This window comes from Scyliorhinus torazame, chromosome 14 (assembly GCF_047496885.1).
Source record: "Scyliorhinus torazame isolate Kashiwa2021f chromosome 14, sScyTor2.1, whole genome shotgun sequence".
Lineage (NCBI taxonomy): Eukaryota > Metazoa > Chordata > Chondrichthyes > Carcharhiniformes > Scyliorhinidae > Scyliorhinus > Scyliorhinus torazame.
Genome location: NC_092720.1, coordinates 171,525,967 through 171,546,951, shown reverse-complemented (window position 1 = coordinate 171,546,951; position 20,985 = coordinate 171,525,967). Strand labels below are relative to the sequence as shown.

General features: G+C 48.9%; 1 protein-coding gene across 1 annotated transcript in view; it reads right to left on the bottom strand.

Annotated features, from left to right (window-relative positions):
* Positions 1-611: 611 nt before the first annotated feature.
* LOC140390215 (zinc-binding protein A33-like) overlaps positions 612-20,985 on the bottom strand; it is a 45,817-nt gene continuing 25,443 nt past the window's right edge. Inside the window, exon 6 of the mRNA XM_072475185.1 lies at positions 612-7,737. Within this exon, the coding sequence (XP_072331286.1) occupies positions 7,214-7,737 (524 nt within the window). The 3' untranslated portion in view covers positions 612-7,213. The remainder of the gene's footprint in view (positions 7,738-20,985) is intronic.

Genomic DNA, 20,985 nt, shown 5'->3' with positions numbered 1-20,985 from the left:
CTAAAAAGGTGCGGAGTAGCAGATGGGAGAATGCGGTGGTACGGGTGTACCAGGATTGGAGTGCGGAGGTGGCGAGAAGGAGGGCGAGTTTTAACCGAGCCAAGGAGGTGTTACACAAAAAGAAGGTGAAGTTCGGGATGCTGCAGCCGGCACGGCTATGGGTTACGTACCAGGAGAGACACCATTATTTCGATACGGCGGAAGAAGCATGGACCTTTATTAAAGAGGAGAAATTGGATCGGAACTGAGGGACTGAGGCTGTAGGGAATGTTATTGTTATTGTTACGGTTGATGTAAATAGAGAAGTAAATTGGGATGGGGAGGGGGGAAAGAAGGGACATAGGCGGAGAATGAGGAATGGGAGGGGGAGAGGAAAGGGAGCTGGGCCACAAGAGGCATGTCAGATAAAGGGATGTTCCCGCACCAGAAAGATTATGGCGGGAAGACAGGCACAAGGCGGATGGGAGTTCCCCACACGGGGGGGTCAAGGAGTGAGCAGGAGTAGACGGGGTCAGTTGAAGTCAGCTGACTTGCGGAAGTAATATGGGGGGGGAGCAATCACGCTAGAAAGGGATCTAGTGGGGGGGGGGGGGGGCGGGGGGGGGGGACAACTGGGTTGCTGCTGCGGAAATCAAAAAAGGAAATGGCTAAAGAGTGGGTGGACGGGGATGGAATGCGACGCCTGGGGAGCGAGTGGGAGCGCGGAGGCGGGATATGGGACTGGCCTAGAGAAGGTGATGGCTAGTCGACACGGGAGGGGGGCAGGTAGCCCCCTAGTGAGGCTGATCACGTGGAACGTGAGAGGTCTGAATGGACCGATTAAAAGGGCCCGAGTGCTCGCGCACTTGAAAGGACTAAGGGCAGACGTGGCTATGCTCCAAGAGATGCACCTGAAGGTGGCGGACCAAGTTAGGTTAAGGAAAGGATGGGTGGGACAGGTGTTCCACTCAGGACTAGATGCAAAGAATAGAGGGGTGGCCATATTGGTGGGGAAACGGGTAGCATTTGAAGCAAAGAACATCGTAGCAGATAGCGGAGGTAGATCTGTAATGGTGAGTGGCAGGCTGGAGGGAATGGAGGTAGTGTTGGTTAATGTATATGCCCCGAATTGGGACGATGCGGGATTTATGAGACGGATGTTGGGTCGTATACCGGACCTGGAGGTAGGAAACTTGATATTGGGAGGGGACTTCAATACCGTGCTGGACCCAGGGTTAGATAGATCCAGATCAAAGACCGGAAGAAGGCCGGCAGCGGCCAAGGTGCTCAAGGGGTTTATGGACCAAATGGGGGCAGTGGATCCATGGCGATTTCTTAGACCGAGGGCCAGGGAGTTCTCCTTCTTCTCCCATGTCCATAAAGTGTACTCCCGGATAGATTTTTATGTTCTGGGAAGGTCGTTGATCTCAAGGGTGGAAGAAGCTGAGTATTCAGCCATAGCGGTTTCGGACCATGCCCCACACTGGGTGGACCTGGAACTAGGAGAGGAAAGGGAGCAGAGAGCACGCTGGCGATTAGATGTGGGATTGATGGCGGACGAGAGAGTGTGTGGAAGAGTGCAGGGGTGTATTGAGAGGTATCTGGAGGCCAATGACGACGGGGAGGTCCGTGTGGGAGTGGTATGGGAAGCACTAAAAGCGGTGGTCAGAGGAGAGCTGATCTCCATTGGGGCCCACAAAAGGAAAACAGAGGCCAAGGAAAGGGAAAGATTACTAGGGGAGATTTTAAGGGTGGACAGGGAATTTGCAGAGACCCCGGAGGAGGAACTGTACAGGGAGAGGAGGCGACTCCAGACGGAGTTTGACCTCTTGACCACCAGAAAGGCGGAGGTGCTGTGGAGGAAGGCACAGGGGAGGAGGTATGAATATGGGGAAAAGGCTAGTCGCCTGCTGGCTCATCAGTTGCGAAAGAGGACAGCGGCGAGGGAGATAGGGGGAATTGGAGACGAAAAGGGAGCCACGGTGCGAAGAGCAGGGAAGATAAACGAGGTGTTCAAGACCTTTTATGAGGGACTGTATAGGTCCCAACCCCCAGAGGGAGAGGAGGGGATGCGGCAGTTCCTGGATCAATTGAGGTTCCCGAGGGTGGAGGAGCAGGAGGTGGAAGGCCTGGGGGCACCGATTGGGGTGGACGAGGTTATTAAGGGGCTGGGGAACATGCAAGCAGGGAAGGCTCCGGGACCAGACGGGTTCCCGGTGGAATTTTATAGAAAATACGTGGACTTGTTGGCCCCGTTGTTGGTGAGGACGTTCAATGAGGCCAGGGAAGGAGGGACTTTACCCCCGACAATGTCGGAGGCGACGATATCGCTAATTCTGAAGAGGGATAAAGATCCGTTGCAGTGCGGGTCCTATAGACCTATTTCATGATTGAATGTGGACGCCAAATTGCTGGCAAAGGTACTGGCATCGAGGATAGAGGACTGTGTCCCGGGGGTGGTGCACGAAGACCAGACAGGGGACAGGGTTCGTAAAGGGGAGACAACTGAATGTCAACGTGCGACGACTATTAGGGGTGATAATGATGCCCCCAGTGGAGGGGGAGGCAGAGATAGTGGCGGCAATGGATGCAGAGAAGGCATTTGATAGGGTGGAGTGGGAGTACTTATGGGAGGTGTTAAGGAGGTTTGGGTTCGGGAACGGGTTTATTAGCTGGGTCAAACTTCTTTATGGGGCCCCAACGGCAAGTGTAGTCACGGGTCGGCAAAGATCGGAGTATTTCCGACTAGATAGGGGAACAAGACAGGGATGCCCGCTATCTCCACTGTTGTTCGCGTTGGCAATTGAACCTCTGGCCATGGCGTTGAGAGACTCCAGGAAATGGAGAGGGGTGATTAGAGGGGGAGAAAAACACCGAGTCTCGCTATCCGCGGATGACCTACTGTTGTATGTGTCGGACCCAGCGGGGGGGGGATGATAGAAGTCATGCAGATATTGAGGGAGTTCGGAGATTTCTCCGGATATAGGCTTAACATGGGGAAGAGTGAACTATTCGTGATACACCCAGGGGACCAGAGTAGAGAGATAGAAGGCCTGCCTCTAAGGAAAGTGGAAAGAAACTTCCGATACCTGGGGATTCAGATCGCTAGGAGCTGGGGAACCTTACACAGACTTAATCTGACATGATTGGTAGAACAAATGGAGGAGGACTTCAAGAGGTGGGACATGCAGCCTCTGTCGTTGGCGGGCAGAGTGCAGGCAATTAAGATGATGGTCCTCCCGAGGTTCTTATTTGTATTTCAATGTCTCCCTATACTAATCACTAAGACCTTTTTTAAAAAAATAGACAGGAGCATCACGAGCTTCGTGTGGGCAGGGAAAGTCCCGAGGGTAAGGAGGGGGTTCTTACAACGTAGCAGGGACAGAGGAGGATTGGCGCTACCGAATTTGGGCGACTACTATTGGGCCGCCAATGTGGCGATGATTCGTAAATGGATGATGGAGGGAGAGGGAGCGGCATGGAAAAGACTGGAGAGAAAGTCCTGTAAAGGGACGAGCTTAGAGGCGCTGGTGACGGCGCGCTACCGCTCTCACCAAAAAAGTTTACCACGAACCCGGTGGTGGCGGCAACATTGAATATTTGGGGACAATGGAGGCGACAGAGGGGTGTGCGGGGAGCCCTGGTGGGGTCCCCAATCAGGAACAACCATAGGTTTGCCCCAGGAAGAATGGATGGAGGATTTCAGAGCTGGCACCAGTCGGGAATTAGGAGGGTGGGAGATTTATTTATAGATGGGACGTTTGCGAGCTTGGGAGCATTGGAAGAAAAGTATAAGTTGCCCCGGGGAAACTTCCTTAGATATATGCAGGTGAGGGTGTTCACAAGACAACAGGTGAGGGAATTTCCACTGCTCCCGGTACGGGGGATTCAGGACAGAGTGCTTTCGGGGGTGTGGGTCGGAGAGGGCAAGGTGTCAGAGATATACCGAGAGATGAGGGAAGAGGGGGAGGAGTTGGTGGGCGAATTAAAAGGAAAGTGGGAAGAAGAGCTAGGGGAGGAGATAGAGGAGGGTATGTGGGCTGATGCCCTAAGCAGGGTAAATTCCTCTTCCTCGTGCGCCAGGCTTAGCCTGATTCAATTCAAGGTGCTACATAGAGCACACATAACGGGAGAAAGATTGAGCAGGTTCTTCGGAGTGGAGGACAAGTGTGGGAAGTGCGGCGGAAGCCCGGCAAACCATGTACATATGTTTTGGTCGTGCCCGGCACTGGTGGGGTATTGGAAGGGAGTGACGGGAGTGATTTCCAAGGTGGTGAAGGCCCGGGTCAAACCAGGCTGGGGGCTAGCTTTATTTGGAGTTGCGGATGAGCCGGGAGTGCAGGAGGCGGAAGAGGCCGACGTTGTGGCCTTTGCGTCCCTAGTAGCCCGGCGCAGGATCCTACTCATGTGGAAGGAGGCGAAACCCCCGGACTGGAGGCCTGGGTAAACGATATGGCGGGGTTCATAAAATTGGAGCAGATAAAGTTTGCGGAGAGGATCGGCTCAAGGGTTCACCAGGCGGTGGCAACCATTCCTCGACTACCTAGGGCAACGTTAGAGGGAAGACAGATGACCAGCAGCAGCAACCCAGGGGGGAGGGGGGTGGTGGAAAGTTTTAGTTTATGTTAAACGATTAGATTACCATGTTGATTAGCCATTTGTTTATTGTTAAATTTTCTTTACTGTTATGTTTGATTTGTAAAGGGAAAAAATTGTGATCGAAAAATTTTCAATAAAATATATTAAAAAAAAAAAATAGGGAGGAAGGGGGTGCCAAAGGAAAGGAGGGAAAAGCCTCACGTGAAATATTGTGAATCTGAAAATATCTAAACAGATTGGAACCAGGGAGTTGACATTTTCCGTCAGCTCCTTAAAGCTGGTAAACCTTTCTTCCACGAACAAATCTCTCCAAAACCCTTCCCCTCCCACGACTTAATCGTCAAATCTAAACTGCAGATAGGGGCCAACAAAGAGCTACGTTTAAAATGTTGTTTGAAATGCTTCCAGACTCTCAGGGTGAACACCACCACCAGGTTCGAGAAAACATTACCGGAGAAAATGGCAACAATGCAGTTACTAAGGCACCGAGGCTGAAACCCTCACAAGGACTCACCTCCAATTGCTCCAATATGGAGCCCAGATCGCTGAACCACCCCTATACTTTCTCATTATTAGCTGCCCATTAATAAAATAATAAACTGGATAAAGCTAAACCTACTGTCTATCCCTCTGGAGGAACGCCCTACAGATCCGAGGGGTCTTACCTGTGACGCCCCCTGGGAGTCACCATCCGGTTCCACGTGACTACCAGTGAGTATGAACCCCCCAGTAAAACGGGATGGGGTTTCCCCCTCACTGTGTAAAAATCCTGACCTGGGTTCAGGTTGGCGAGGGTGACCCTTCAGGGCAAGGGGAGTTAGTTGTGGGTACCTAAATAGACCTGTGTTAATTTTATCCTACTGTGCGTTACCGTGTCTCTTCATTGGATTCTACAGTCCCCTCCCAAATGAAAGAGGATGCTAATTTGTTAATTCTGATAAAGAAGGACTTGGGGAGAAAAATGGGGAGACACTGCCAAAGAAATAAATATCTCAGGAGTACATTCATCTTTTGAAAAAAAAATTTGAGTACCCAAATTCATTTTTTCCAAATAAGGGGCAATTTAGTATGGCCACTCCACCTACCCTGCACATCTTTGGGTTGTGGGGGTGAGATCCACGCAAACACGGGTATCATGAGTTCATGGCTGTATCCTGGTGGGAGTTCCACTGAAAGTTAACTGAAAGGGCCGAGAGCTTCAAGTTCTTAGGTGTCCAGATCACCAACAATCTGTCCTGGTCCCCTCATGCCGACACTTTAGTTAAGAAAGCCCACCAACAACTCTACTTTCTCAGAAGACTAAGGAAATTTGGCATGTCAGCCACGACCCTCACCAACTTTTACAGATGCATCATAGAAAGCATTCTATCTGATTGGTATGGAGCCTGCTCTGCCCAAGACCGCCGGAAACTACAAAAGGTTGTGAATGTAGCCCAGTCCATCACGCAAACCCGCCTCCCATCCATCGACTCTGTCTACAATTCCCGCTGCCTCAGAAAGGCAGCCAGCATAATTAAGGACCCTACACATCCCGGACATACTCTCTGCCACCTTCTTCCATCAGGAAAAAGATACCAAAGTTTGAGGTCAGTACCAACCGACTCAAGAACAGCTTCTTCCCTACTGCCATCAGACTTTTGAATGGACCTACCTCTACACCTTGCTATAACTGTAACATTATATTCTGCAGTCTCTCCTTCCTTCCCTATGTACGGTATGCATTGTTTGTACAGCATGCAAGAAGCAATACTTTTCACTAGACTAATACATGTGACAATAACAAATCAAAAAAGTAATCTTGATCTGCAAAATGGCAGACAAGCGGTCAATGTGTGGAGCAGATGGGACAACCTTTTTTTAAATTCTCAGGTAGAGAATTCTAAGATTGTCTGTCAGGAAGATCCAATTGTTAAAAGTGAAGTGACTTTCCAGTGAGAATTTTACAGCCTGCAAGTTCAGGACCACCATTAGAAGATCGCAGTAAAACCTCAGGATTGATACAAATAGCATAAATAAAGTCACCATAGTCCCAGCTGACCAGAGGTTACTTTCCCATTTGACGGGGAGAGCTGACTGGTGGTGATTTAATGTGAGGGTCACCACATCTCAGGCGAGGTGCAAGATTGAGAAGGTAGGGCCTTCATGAACAACCTCAGCCGGGATGGGAATTGAACCCACACTGTTGGCCTCGCTCTACATCATGAACCAGCTGTCCAACCAACTGAACTAAACCGGCCCCCATTGCCTCAGTGTACATAAATAGAGAAGAGGACAGGAGATCAACAATAGAGTTGGTTCAGTGTAATCACTGAGCTTGGTACCTCTATATGTATCTGTGGATTTACGAAAAGAATGAGAGAGAGGAGGTAGAGGCCATGAAAATTTGGTGAACTGGTGCACAGCTTCCCACGCGGTGAGGGAGTGCATCGCCCACGAGAATTCAGGATAAGGTGTAAGTTATGGTTGGGCCACTTTTCTTGCTTTGTTTTTGAGCCAAAAAAGAATGCATAACTGTTGCAATATTCCTTAAATATTAGCCAATACTATCCAACATCACGCCTTTCAATGAACTTCCCCAACCTATTTTAGCCAACTCACACCTCATACCTTTATAGTTTCTCACATCAGTCTACAGTTAAAATTGACGCAATTTAATAGCAGCATTTTTGCCAACATCGCATGATCTAGGAGAGAAGAAAGGGAAGAGTTTCTCAGTAAAGGTGTCAGTTAAAGTGTGGAGAATGGACATGTCATCAGCATTGTAAAAGGTGACCCGTCCTCCCTCATAGTCCAGGAAAACTCCAATGTTCCTGCGATTTACACTCCGGGTTAGGGGGACTGATGGGATTTTGGCAGCTACAATTTCAGTCCCATTTGACAGCGGGATCTGCCAGTAACCATATTTAAATGATCCCTTCCTATTGGCTGATTCGATCACCACACCCAAGCCCCAGTCAACCTTGTCCCCGACCTGCACCTCCCAGTAGTGTTTCCCTGATGTGAAGCCCTGAGAAGACAGGACACATGGAACTGTGTCAAATCTCTGAAGATTATCAGGAACATTTAATCCCCCAATACCGAGTCTCACACTGGTCCGGTCCTCAGACAGGATGAGGTTACGATGAGCAGTATTTGGATCCAGGGTCAGTGAGGCTGGAGCTGTGGGAAAATAAAAAAAGATATCATGTCAAATATTTATGGCAAGGAAAGGTGCGAAAACACAGTTTAATTTTTGGCATCTGCAAAACTTGACTCAATGTCCTGTTCATAATTTTATTGGGTTAAAGTCCAACAGGTTTGTTTCGATGTCACTAGCTTTCGGAGCGCTGCTCCTTCCTCAGGTGAATCCTGATTCATCTGAGGAACGAGCAGCGCTCTGAAAGCTAGTGACATCGAAACAAACCTGTTGGACTTTAACCTGGTGTTGTAAGACTTCGTACTGTGCTCACCCCAGTCCAACGCCGGCATCTCCATATCATAATTTTATTATCAGTGAACAATACAGCTAGCAACAGTTCCAGACTCCAGTCGGTACAGAGAACAGACATTACAGACTGGGTACGGTGTACAGTTAGATATATTCCCAGACTCCAGTGTGTACAGTGAACAGATATTACAGACTGGGTACGGTGTACAATTAGATATATTCCCACACTCCAGTGGGTACAGCAAACAGATATTACAGACTGGGTACGGTGTACAGTTAGATATATTCCCAGACTCCAGTGTGTACAGTGTACAGATATTACAGACTGCGTAAGGTGTACAATTAGATATATTCCCAGACTCCAGTGTGTACAGTGAACAGATATTACAGACTGGGTACAGTGTACAGTTAGATATATTCCCAGACTCCAGAGTGTACAGTGAACAGATATTACAGACTGGGTACGGTGTACAGTTAGATATATTCCCAGACTCTAGTGTGTACAGTGAACAGATATTACAGACTGGGTACGGTGTACAGTTAGATATATTCCCAGACTCCAGTGTGTACAGTGAACAGATATTACAGACTGGGTACGGTGTACAGTTAGATATATGGCCAGACTCCAGTGTGTACAGTAAACAGATATTACAGACTGGGTACGGTGTACAGTTAGATATATTCACAGACTCCAGTGTGTGCAGTGAACAGATATTACAGACTTGGTACGGTGTACAGTTAGATATATTCACAGACTCCAGTGCGTACAGTGAACAGATATTACAGACTGGGTACTGTGTACAGTTAGATATATTCCCAGACTCCAGTGTGTACAGTGAACAGATATTACAGACTGGGTACGGTGTACAGTTAGATATATTCCCAGACTCCAGTGTGTACAGTGAACAGATATTACAGACCGGGTACGGTGTACAGTTAGATATATTCCCAGTCTCCAGTGTGTACAGTGAACAGATATTACAGACTGGGTACGGTGTACAGTTAGATATATTCACAGACTCCAGTGTGTGCAGTGAACAGATATTACACACTGGGCACGGTGTACAGTTAGATATATTCCCAGACTCCAGAGTGCACAGTGAACATATATTACAGACTGGGTACGGTGTACAGTTAGATATATTCCCAGACTCCAGTGTGTGCAGTGAACAGATATTACAGACTGGGTACGATGTACAGTTAGATATATTCCCAGACTGCAGTGTGTACAGTGAACAGATATTACAGACTGGGTACGGTTACAGTTAGATATATTCCCAGACTCCAGTGTGTACAGTGAACAGATATTACAGACTGGGTATGTGTACAGTTAGATATATTCCCAGACTCCAGTGTGTGCAGTGAACAGATATTACAGACTGGGTATGTGTACAGTTAGATATATTCCCAGACTCCAGTGTGTGCAGTGAACAGATATTACAGACTGGGTACGGTGTACAGTTAGATATATTCCCAGACACCAGTGTGCACAGTGAACATATATTACAGACTGGGTACGGTGTACAGTTAGATATATTCCAGACTCCAGTGTGTGCAGTGAACAGATATTACAGACTGGGTACGGTGTACAGTTAGATATATTCCCAGACTCCAGTGTGTGCAGTGAACAGATATTACAGACTGGGTATGTGTACAGTTAGATATATTCCCAGACTCCAGTGTGTGCAGTGAACAGATATTACAGACTGGGTATGTGTACAGTTAGATATATTCCCAGACTCCAGTGTGTACTGTGAACAGATATTACAGACTGGGTACGGTGTACAGTTAGATATATTCCCAGATTCCAGTGTGTACAGTGAACAGATATTACAGACTGGATACGGTGTACAGTTAGATATATTCCCAGACTCCAGTCGGTACAGTGAACAGATATTACAGACTGGGTACGGTGTACAGTTAGATATATTCCCAGACTCCAGTGCGTACAGTGAACAGATATTACAGACTGGGTACAGTGTACAGTTAGATATATTCCCAGACTCCAGTGTGTACAGTGAACATATATTACAGACTGGGTACGGTGTACAGTTAGATATATTCCCAGACTCCAGTGTGTACAGTGAACAGATATTACAGACTGGGTATGGTGTACAGTTAGATATATTCCCAGACCCCAGTGTGTACAGTGAACAGATATTACAGACTGGGTACGGTGTACAGTTAGATATATTCCAAACTCCAGTGTGTACTGAACAGATATTACAGACTGGGTACGGTGTACAGTTAGATATATTCCCAGACTCCAGTGTGTACAGTGAACAGATATTACAGACTGGGTACGGTGTACAGTTAGATATATTCCCAGACCCCAGTGTGTACAGTGAACAGATATTACAGACTGGGTACGGTGTACAGTTAGATATATTCCCAGACTCCAGTGTGTACAGTGAACAGATATTACACACTGGGTACGGTGTACAGTGAGATATATTCCCAGACTCCAGTGTGTACAGTGAACAGATATTACAGACTGGGTATGTGTACAGTTAGATATATTCCCAGACTCCAGTGCGTACAGTGAACAGATATTACAGACTGGGTACGGTGTACAGTTAGATATATTCCCAGACCCCAGTGTGTACAGTGAACAGATATTACAGACTGGGTACGGTGTACAGTTAGATATATTCCCAGACTCCAGTGTGTACAGTGAACAGATATTACACACTGGGTACGGTGTACAGTTAGATATATTCCCAGACTCCAGTGTGTGCAGTGAACAGATATTACAGACTGGGTATGTGTACAGTTAGATATATTCCCAGACTCCAGTGTGTGCAGTGAACAGATATTACAGACTGGGTATGTGTACAGTTAGATATATTCCCAGACTCCAGTGTGTACTGTGAACAGATATTACAGACTGGGTACGGTGTACAGTTAGATATATTCCCAGACTCCAGTGTGTACAGTGAACAGATATTACAGACTGGGTACGGTGTACAGTTAGATATATTCCAAACTCCAGTGTGTACTGAACAGATATTACAGACTGGGTACGGTGTACAGTTAGATATATTCCCAGACTCCAGTGTGTACAGTGAACAGATATTACAGACTGGGTACGGTGTACAGTTAGATATATTCCCAGATTCCAGTGTGTACAGTGAACAGATATTACAGACTGGGTACGGTGTACAGTTAGATATATTCCCAGACTCCAGTGCGTACAGTGAACAGATATTACAGACTGGGTACGGTGTACAGTTAGATATATTCCCAGACTCCAGTGTGTACAGTGAACAGATATTACAGACTGGGTACGGTGTACAGTTAGATATATTCCCAGACTCCAGTGTGTACAGTGAACAGATATTACAGACTGGGTATGGTGTACAGTTAGATATATTCCCAGACTCCAGTGTGTACCGTGAACAGATATTACAGACTGGGTATGGTGTACAGTTAGATATATTCCCAGACTCCAGTGTGTACCGTGAACAGATATTACAGACTGGGTATGGTGTACAGTTAGATATATTCCCAGACTCCAGTGTGTACAGTGAACAGATATTACAGACTGGGTACAGTGTACAGTTAGATATATTCCCAGACTCCAGTGTGTACAGTGAACAGATATTACAGACTGGGTACGGTGTACAGTTAGATATATTCCAGACTCCAGTGTGTACAGTGAACAGATATTACAGACTGGGTATGGTGCACAGTTAGATATATTCCCAGACTCCAGTGCGTACAGTGAACAGATATTACAGACTGGGTACGGTGTACAGTTAGATATATTCCCAGACTCCAGTGTGTACAGTGAACAGATATTACAGACTGGGTACGGTGTACAGTTAGATATATTCCCAGACTCCAGTGTGTACAGTGAACAGATATTACAGACTGGGTATGGTGTACAGTTAGATATATTCCCAGACTCCAGTGTGTACCGTGAACAGATATTACAGACTGGGTATGGTGTACAGTTAGATATATTCCCAGACTCCAGTGTGTACAGTGAACAGATATTACAGACTGGGTATGGTGTACAGTTAGATATATTCCCAGACTCCAGTGTGTACAGTGAACAGATATTACAGACTGGGTACGGTGTACAGTTAGATATATTCCAGACTCCAGTGTGTACAGTGAACAGATATTACAGACTGGGTATGGTGCACAGTTAGATATATTCCCAGACTCCAGTGTGTACAGTGAACAGATATTACAGACTGGGTACGGTGTACAGTTAGATATATTCCCAGACTCCAGTATGTACAGTGAACAGATATTACAGACTGGGTATGGTGCACAGTTAGATATATTCCCAGACTCCAGTGTGTACAGTGAACAGATATTACAGACTGGGTACGGTGTACAGTTAGATATATTCCCAGACTCCAGTGTGTACAGTGAACAGATATTACAGACTGGGTACGGTGTACAGTTAGATATATTCCCAGACTCCAGTGTGTACAGTGAACAGATATTACAGACTGGGTATGGTGTACAGTTAGATATATTCCCAGACTCCAGTGTGTACAGTGAACAGATATTACAGACTGGGTACGGTGTACAGTTAGATATATTCCCAGACTCCAGTGTGTACAGTGAACAGATATTACATACTGGGTACGGTGTACAGTTAGATATATTCCCAGACTCCAGTGTGTACAGTGAACAGATATTACAGACTGGGTACGGTGTACAGTTAGATATATTCCCAGACTCCAGTGTGTACAGTGAACAGATATTACATACTGGGTACGGTGTACAGTTAGATATATTCCCAGACTCCAGTGTGTACAGTGAACAGATATTACATACTGGGTACGGTGTACAGTTAGATATATTCCCAGACTCCAGTGTGTACAGTGAACAGATATTACAGACTGGGTACGGTGTACAGTTAGATATATTCCCAGACTCCAGTGTGTACAGTGAACAGATATTACAGACTGGGTATGGTGTACAGTTAGATATATTCCCAGACTCCAGTGTGTACAGTGAACAGATATTACAGACTGGGTACGGTGTACTGTTAGATATATTCCCAGACTCCAGTATGTACAGTGAACAGATATTACAGACTGGGTACGGTGTACAGTTAGATATATTCCCAGACTCCAGTGTGTACAGTGAACAGATATTACAGACTGGGTACGGTGTACAGTTAGATATATTCCCAGACTCCAGTGTGTACAGTGAACAGATATTACAGACTGGGTACGGTGTACAGTTAGATATATTCCCAGACTCCAGTGTGTACAGTGAACAGATATTACAGACTGGGTACGGTGTACAGTTAGATATATTCCCAGACTCCAGTGTGTACAGTGAACAGATATTACAGACTGGGTACGGTGTACAGTTAGATATATTCCCAGACTCCAGTGTGTACAGTGAACAGATATTACAGACTGGGTACGATGTACAGTTAGATATATTCCCAGACTCCAGTGTGTACAGTGAACAGATATTACAGACTGGGTACGGTGTACAGTTAGATATATCCCAGACTCCAGTGTGTACAGTGAACAGATATTACAGACTGGGTACGGTGTACAGTTAGATATATCCCAGACTCCAGTGTGTACAGTGAACAGATATTACAGACTGGGCACGGTGTACAGTTAGATATATTCCCAGACTCCAGTGTGTACAGTGAACAGATATTACAGACTGGGTACGGTGTACAGTTAGATATATTCCCAGACTCCAGTGCGTACAGTGAACAGATATTACAGACTGGGTACGGTGTACAGTTAGATATATTCCCAGTCTCCAGTGTGTACAGTGAACAGATATTACAGACTGGGTACGGTGTACAGTTAGATATATCCCAGACTCCAGTGTGTACAGGGAGCAGATATTACAGACTGGGTACGGTGTACAGTTAGATATATTCCCAGACTCCAGTGTGTACAGTGAACAGATATTACACACTGGGTACGGTGTACAGTTAGATATATTCCCAGACTCCAGTGTGTACAGTGAACAGATATTACAGACTGGGTATGGTGTACAGTTAGATATATTCCCAGACTCCAGTATGTACAGTGAACAGATATTACAGACTGGGTACGGTGTACTGTTAGATATATCCCAGACTCCAGTGTGTACAGGGAGCAGATATTACAGACTGGGTACGGTGTACAGTTAGATATATTCCCAGACTCCAGTGCGTACAGTGAACAGATATTACAGACTGGGTATGGTGTACAGTTAGATATATTCCCAGACTCCAGTGTGTACTGAACAGATATTACAGACTGGGTACGGTGTACAGTTAGATATATTCCCAGACTGCAGTGTGTACAGTGAACAGATATTACAGACTGGGCATGGTGTACAGTTAGATATATTCCCAGACTCCAGTGTGTACAGTGAACAGATATTACAGACTGGGTACGGTGCACAGTTAGATATATTCCCAGACTCCAGTGTGTACAGTGAACAGATATTACAGACTGGGTACGGTGTACAGTTAGATATATTCCCAGACACCAGTGTGTACAGTGAACAGATATTACAGACTGGGTACGGTGTACAGTTAGATATATTCCCAGACTCCAGTGTGTACAGTGAACAGATATTACAGACTGGGTACGGTGTACAGTTAGATATATTCCCAGACACCAGTGTGTACAGTGAACAGATATTACAGACTGGGTATGGTGTACAGTTAGATATATTCCCAGACTCCAGTGTGTACAGTGAACAGATATTACAGACTGGGTACGGTGTACAGTTAGATATATTCCCAGACTCCAGTGTGTACAGTGAACAGATATTACAGACTGGGTATGGTGTACAGTTAGATATATTCCCAGACTCCAGTGTGTACAGTGAACAGATATTACAGACTGGGTACGGTGTAAAATTCTATGTATTCCCCGACTCGACTGGCAGTGATTGGACACAATCCGGGAGCTTTCCCGGGCGGGAAGGGTTCAAACGAACAAGATGAATGTACTGCCAAGGAACCTTTCCTGTTTCGATCCATACTGAGCTTCATCCCCAAGGTCTTTTTCCTAAAAATAGACATGATGATCATGGCGTCTGTGTGTGTGTGTGGGGAGGGGGGGGGGGGGGGGGGGGGGGAGCCGCTGGGCAGCCACAGCCGAGAGAGTGAGGGGATGGTAAGGGAACCGCATGGAATGGGTGAGGTTGGAGGAGTCCTCCTGTACGGGAACGACCCTCCGAGTCCTCGTCATGACAACATTCCCATTCCCGCCAGCAAAACACACAACCGGCTCAGTGGGGGTAGCAACACTAAGGAGCTGGAAGCAGAGACAGCACATTGTCTAACTGAGCTGTTCACCATGGCCCCCATCTGTGGCAACCACAGGTTCCCACCAGTCAAGCGAGACGCCACCTTTAAGAGGTGGAGAGAGGACGGGGGAACACTAGTGGTTAGGGACTTTTACACAGTCCCTTGCGACCTTAGAAGAGCTGATGGAGAGACTGGAACTACAGAAGGGACAGGAACTCCGACATTTCCAAATCAAAAACGTTTCTCTGCAAGGAGATGATGAGGCATCTCAGAGCCCCGAGAGACACAATGCTGGAGGAGCTCCTGGACGTGGGCAGTCTGGAGAAGGGGAACTGCGGGGACACATACGGACGACCTTAAGAAAGGGGGAGAACACCACTGGACGGAGCAAGGCAGAAGTGGGAGGAAGAACTAGGGATGGATGTAGGTTAGGGACACTGGAGCGAAGGACTGAGCAGGGTGAACTCCACCTCCTCCTGCGCAAGGCTAAGCCTAATGCAGCTTAAAGTGGTGCACAGAGCGCACCTGACCAGAACCCGAATGAGCAGGTTCTTCCCGGAGGTGGACAAATGTGAGCGGTGCCAGGGAGGCCCGGCCAACCACACCCACATGTTTTGGGCTTGCCCCAAACTTGACGAGTTCTGGACAGCCTTCTCCGAGTCAATGTCCAAGGTTGTGGGGGTGAGGTTAGAGCCTGCCTGAGAGTGGCAGTCTTCGGGGTATTGTACCAGCCAGAACTACAGATGGTGAAGAGGGCCGATGCCATTGCTTTTGCTTTCCTAATCGCCCACCGGAGAATCCTACTCGGCTGGTGATCAGCAGCACCATGCACAGCTGCAGACTGGCTGGCAGACCTGTCGATCTGCTCCAGATCCAAGTCCACCATCCGAGGATCGGACGATAGCTTCCACAAAGCATGGGGCCGTTCATCAGCCTGTTCCAAGACCTGTTTGAAGCCAACAATGGGTAGAACGGGGGGGGGGGGGGGGGGGGGGGGGGTGGTGGGGGCGGGGGGACACATGGGTACTACCAGGGCCACAGAAGCAGGCAGAAATGAGGGGGGGGGGGCAACAGGGGGATTGGGGAGGGGGGGGGTGGGAGAGACTCAAAGAAACGGTACGAGGGAACGCAGGGAGAGACCGACATGGGGACCATGGTGACCAGAGGGCCCCTCAAAACGCTAGAAGAGCAAAGCAAACAACAAAACAGACCAGCTACTGTGAAGGCAAGTGCCCAGGATAGGACCCGGAGACAGCAGAAAAGCGGAGGAAGGGGAAAAAAAGTTGGGGGGACTGTGGAGAGGGGGTGTTGAAAAGGAACAATGTGTAAATTTAAATAATAACTTCCATCCATCTCTTTTTATAAAAACATTTTTATTCGCTATATTTTCATCATTTCCGCCAAAAACAAAACCACAACAATATAACACCTAAAACATAGACTCGTAGAACAAAAATGAATACAGCCCCCCCTCCCACAGTGTTCAACGGAAACCAACTCCTGAAAGAGCATGATAAACAAACTCCAAGAATTGTAGAACCCCTCCTTTACCCCCAACTCAAATGTCACCTTCTCCACGGTCAAAAGCTCCAGCGGGTCCCCCCGCCGCGCCGAGGCATAGGGGCGGAGAAGCAGACCTCCACCCCAACAAGAGCCACCTAGGAGCGATCAGCAAAGCGAAGGCCGAAACGTCTTCCACCCCACCCGCTACTCTGGCCATCCGACAAGATAGTGCTACATCCCACCGTCCGAAACCTTTCTAGCTTCAGACAGGACCAAACCATCGGAACATGATATGTGGGGCTCCTCCCACATCGCTCACAGACATCCTCTGCCCCCTCAAACAGCCGGCTCATACTTGACTTGGTGAGGTGTGCCCTGTGCACAACCTTCAAATGTATTAGCCCCAACCTCGCGCACAAGGTTGAGGTGTTCACCCTTCGCAGCACCTCACACCACATTCCCTCGACCATTGCCCTCCCCAATTCTTCCTCCCACTGCACCCTAATCCCCTCCATCGACTCCCTGTCCTCCTCCAGGATCCTCCCATAAATCGCCGATGCAACCCCCTTCTCCAACCCTCCGCTGACAGTACCCGCCTCCAACAGCTATCGGGAAGGTCGGGAAAACCTTCATTGCCGTATGTCGAACCTGCAGGCACCTAAACCCTCCCTCCTGCGCGAACCCATACCTCTGTCCCAGCTCCTCCAAGCTTGCAAATCGTCCCGCAAGAAACAGATCCTTAATTTCCTTAATCTCATCCCATCTCCGAAACCTCACAACATTCCTCCTCGGGTTGAACCCATGACTCCCCCTAATCGGCATTCCCCTTGACCCAGCCCCCAGTTTAAAATGTTGCCTAAACTGCCTCCAGATCTTCAAAGTGGCTAGCACCACCGGACTCCCTGGATACTTAGCCGGTGCAACCGGGAGTGGTACCGTTACCAGCGCCCGCAACCTCGACCCCCTACACGAGCCCTCCTCCACCTTAACCCATCGGGATTCCCCCTCCCCCTCCCCCCCCCCCCCCCCCCCATCCCTTGACTCAGCCCCACACCTTCTCCACATTCACTGCCCAGTAATAGTACAGTAAGTTTGGGAGGATTAGCCCCCCTGCCAGCCGCCCTCTCTGCAAGGTCACCCTCCTAACCCTGACCGAGGCATAGGACATCCCTGCCTCGTAACCCGGTGCAGCGCAAAGTACCCCGAATTTATATTATTAGTGAGAACACTCACCATCGTCTCCTTGTACGACAGCCGTACCCACGCCTCGAACCTCGGCCCAATTCCAAATCTCTCCAACAGCGCCATCAAGTAGTCCCGATCTCCCCGATCAAACGCCTTCTCTGCATCCAGTGCCACCACCACCTCCATCTCCTTTCCCTCTGCAGCAGACATTGCAATTAACAACTTCCTCACTTTCAAAAACAGTTGCCTTCCCTTCTCAAACCCCGTCTGCTCCTCACCAATCACCTTCAGGAAACACCCTCCAGCCTTACTGCCAGAACCTTTGCCAATATCTTGGCATCCACATTCAATAGGGATATGGGCATCCACGCCCCGCACTCCACCGGGTCCTTGTCCTTCTTTAACAGCAGGGAAATCGAGGTCTGTTCCAACATCTGTGGCAAGACAACCCTACCTGTTGCCTCCTCAACCATTCCCACCATCAGCGGCCCCAACTTATCCATAAACATCTTATAAAATACCACTGGGAATCCATTCGGTCTCGCCGCCTTCCCTCACTGCATCCTCCCAATTGACTCCTTTACCTCCTGTTCCCCCACCGGCCCCTTGAGCCCTGCCCTGTCCCCTTCCCCCAACTTTGGGTACTCCAACTTGTCCAGGGACTCCCTCGTGTCTCGCACTCTCCCGGTGGTTCCGGCCTATACAACCTCTTATAGAACTCTTCAAAAACTTTGTTGAACTGCTCCGGCTTCCAGCTTCCCATCTTATCCTGCTCCTGGACTATCTCCCTCACCTCCCTCCGGAGCTGGCCGGCCAATCTACACCCTGCCTTCTCCCCATGTTCACAGACTGCCCCCCTCAGCCTTCTCAACTGGCACACCGCTTTTTCTGTGGACAACTGAAGCTCCCTCGTCCTGGCCAAAAGGGCCGGATCCGAGTACCCCGCGTACCTCCGATTCACCTCCAGCATATCCCCTATCAACTTTCGGCACTCCTCTCTCTCCTCCTTGTCCACCTTAGCCTTAAAAGCGATCACCTCCCCCCTTATAACTGCCTTCAGGGCCTCCCAAACTACCAACTGCAAAACTTCCCCTGTGCAATTAAATCCGACATATTCCGCAGTCACCTTCCGCATCTTATCACAAAGCTCCGGACCCCTAACAGCCCCATTCGGTCCCCCAACAGTCCATTCTCCACCCCGGTCTCTGAGACACCCCCTTCTCCAAAACCACATCCACTCAATTCGGCGCATGGTCCGAAATCAATGACGCTGAATACTTCAACCCTTTGAGCCCGGCCAATAATGCCTTCCCCACCATATAAAAGTCTATTCTCAAGTACATTTTATGTACCGGGGAGAAAAACGAATACTCCCATTTCCTCGGGTGCGGGAACCTCCATGGGTCCATCCTCCCATCTCTCTCATGAGCCCAGCCAGCACCTTCGCTGCCGCCCCCCCCACCCCCACCCACCCTCCGACACCTCCCCCCCACCCCCCCCCCCCCCCACCCCCACCCACCCCCCCGGACTGGGCCAGCGAGTGCGGCTGAGACCTGTCCATCATCAGCTCCTGCACCATAGTCCAATCAATCCCACTATTGACTTATGGGTATCCAGATCCGAGATGGCCACCAGCACCCTCTTCATAAACCCTGCATCATCCCAGTTGGGGCCATTACACTCGCCAGTGCCACCAACATCCCCTCAAACCCTTCCTAAGCCTCACTTGATCTTTCACACGCAGGTGGGTCTCCTGCAGCATCCACCACATCGGTCTTTAGACTCTTTAAATGTGCAAACACCTTCAACCTCTTCACCGGTCCCACTCACCCCCTTATGTTCCACGTTGCTATTCTGACTGGGGGTCTTTCAACCCCCCAACCACCCCCCCCCCCCAACCCTCCCCACCACTCCTATCTGCCATCATCATAACCCCGGGTCCTGCCCACTGGGCCTGACCCAACTCGTCCCTTTGTTGCCGTCGAACCCCTTCTCCCCTCCCTCCCAGAATCCCCCCATCCCTTTCCTCTTGCCAACATCTCTCTCAGTATCGTTCCTGTCCCCTCACCTTTCACACCTCCCAGGCCCATTGAAACCTGTTTGACCAGGTTTCAGTGAACCCCGCCCCTCCCCCCACCACACTCCTGTTCACCAGCTTGCTAGCATGGAGGCCCTTGCCCAGGCCCTCCTTCTCCCAGTCCCCCCCATGATCCAATCCCTGGAAAACAAAGACACTCAAACATAACCAGTGCACAAAAGCCACGCCCCAGAAAAACGCCATAACCCCAAAGCTCAATGTTCTCATCCCACTGTAACCCATTGCAGAGGCTACACCGCCCTGCCCCATCAACCAACCCACAAACCAAACCCCCAACTGTTACCCCCACAAATACAGAACAAACACACATCCTGAAACAAGAAATAAGACGGTAGACAACATTTCACCCCCCTTCCTTCAGTCGGGACCAGACCCCAGTACTATCTCAGTTTAACCCCAGTCCTTCAGCCTTCATGAATCCCTGCGATGCGCCGCCCCGAAAGTAGAAGTCCCTCGAATTATAGGTCACCCTCAGCTTCACCGGGTGCACCATGCCGAGCCCAACACCATTACTGTAGAGTGCCACCTTCACCACATCAAAGGCTGCCCATCTTCTCGCCAACTCCACAGTTAAATCCTGGTATGTGCAAATACCAGCTCCTTCCCACTGCACCTCATGCCTTTGCTTTGCCCAACTCACAGAACCTTCTCCTTGACGTGATATTTGTGGAAACAAATGATGACCGCCCTTGGTGGCTCGTTTGTCCTCGGCTTGGGCCTGAGTGACCGATGAGTCCTGTCCAGTTCATACCGGGAGGGTTCTTCCCACTCCCCAGCAACTTCACCAACACCTTCGCAAAGTACTCAGTCGGCCTCGGGCCCTCCACCCCCTCAGGTAAGGCCACAATTCTTACGTTTTGCCGCCTTGACCTGTTCTCCAGGTCCTTCACCTTGGCTCAGAGTCCTTTGTTAGCCTCCACCTCCGCAGCTGCTCGCCCATCGAGGGTG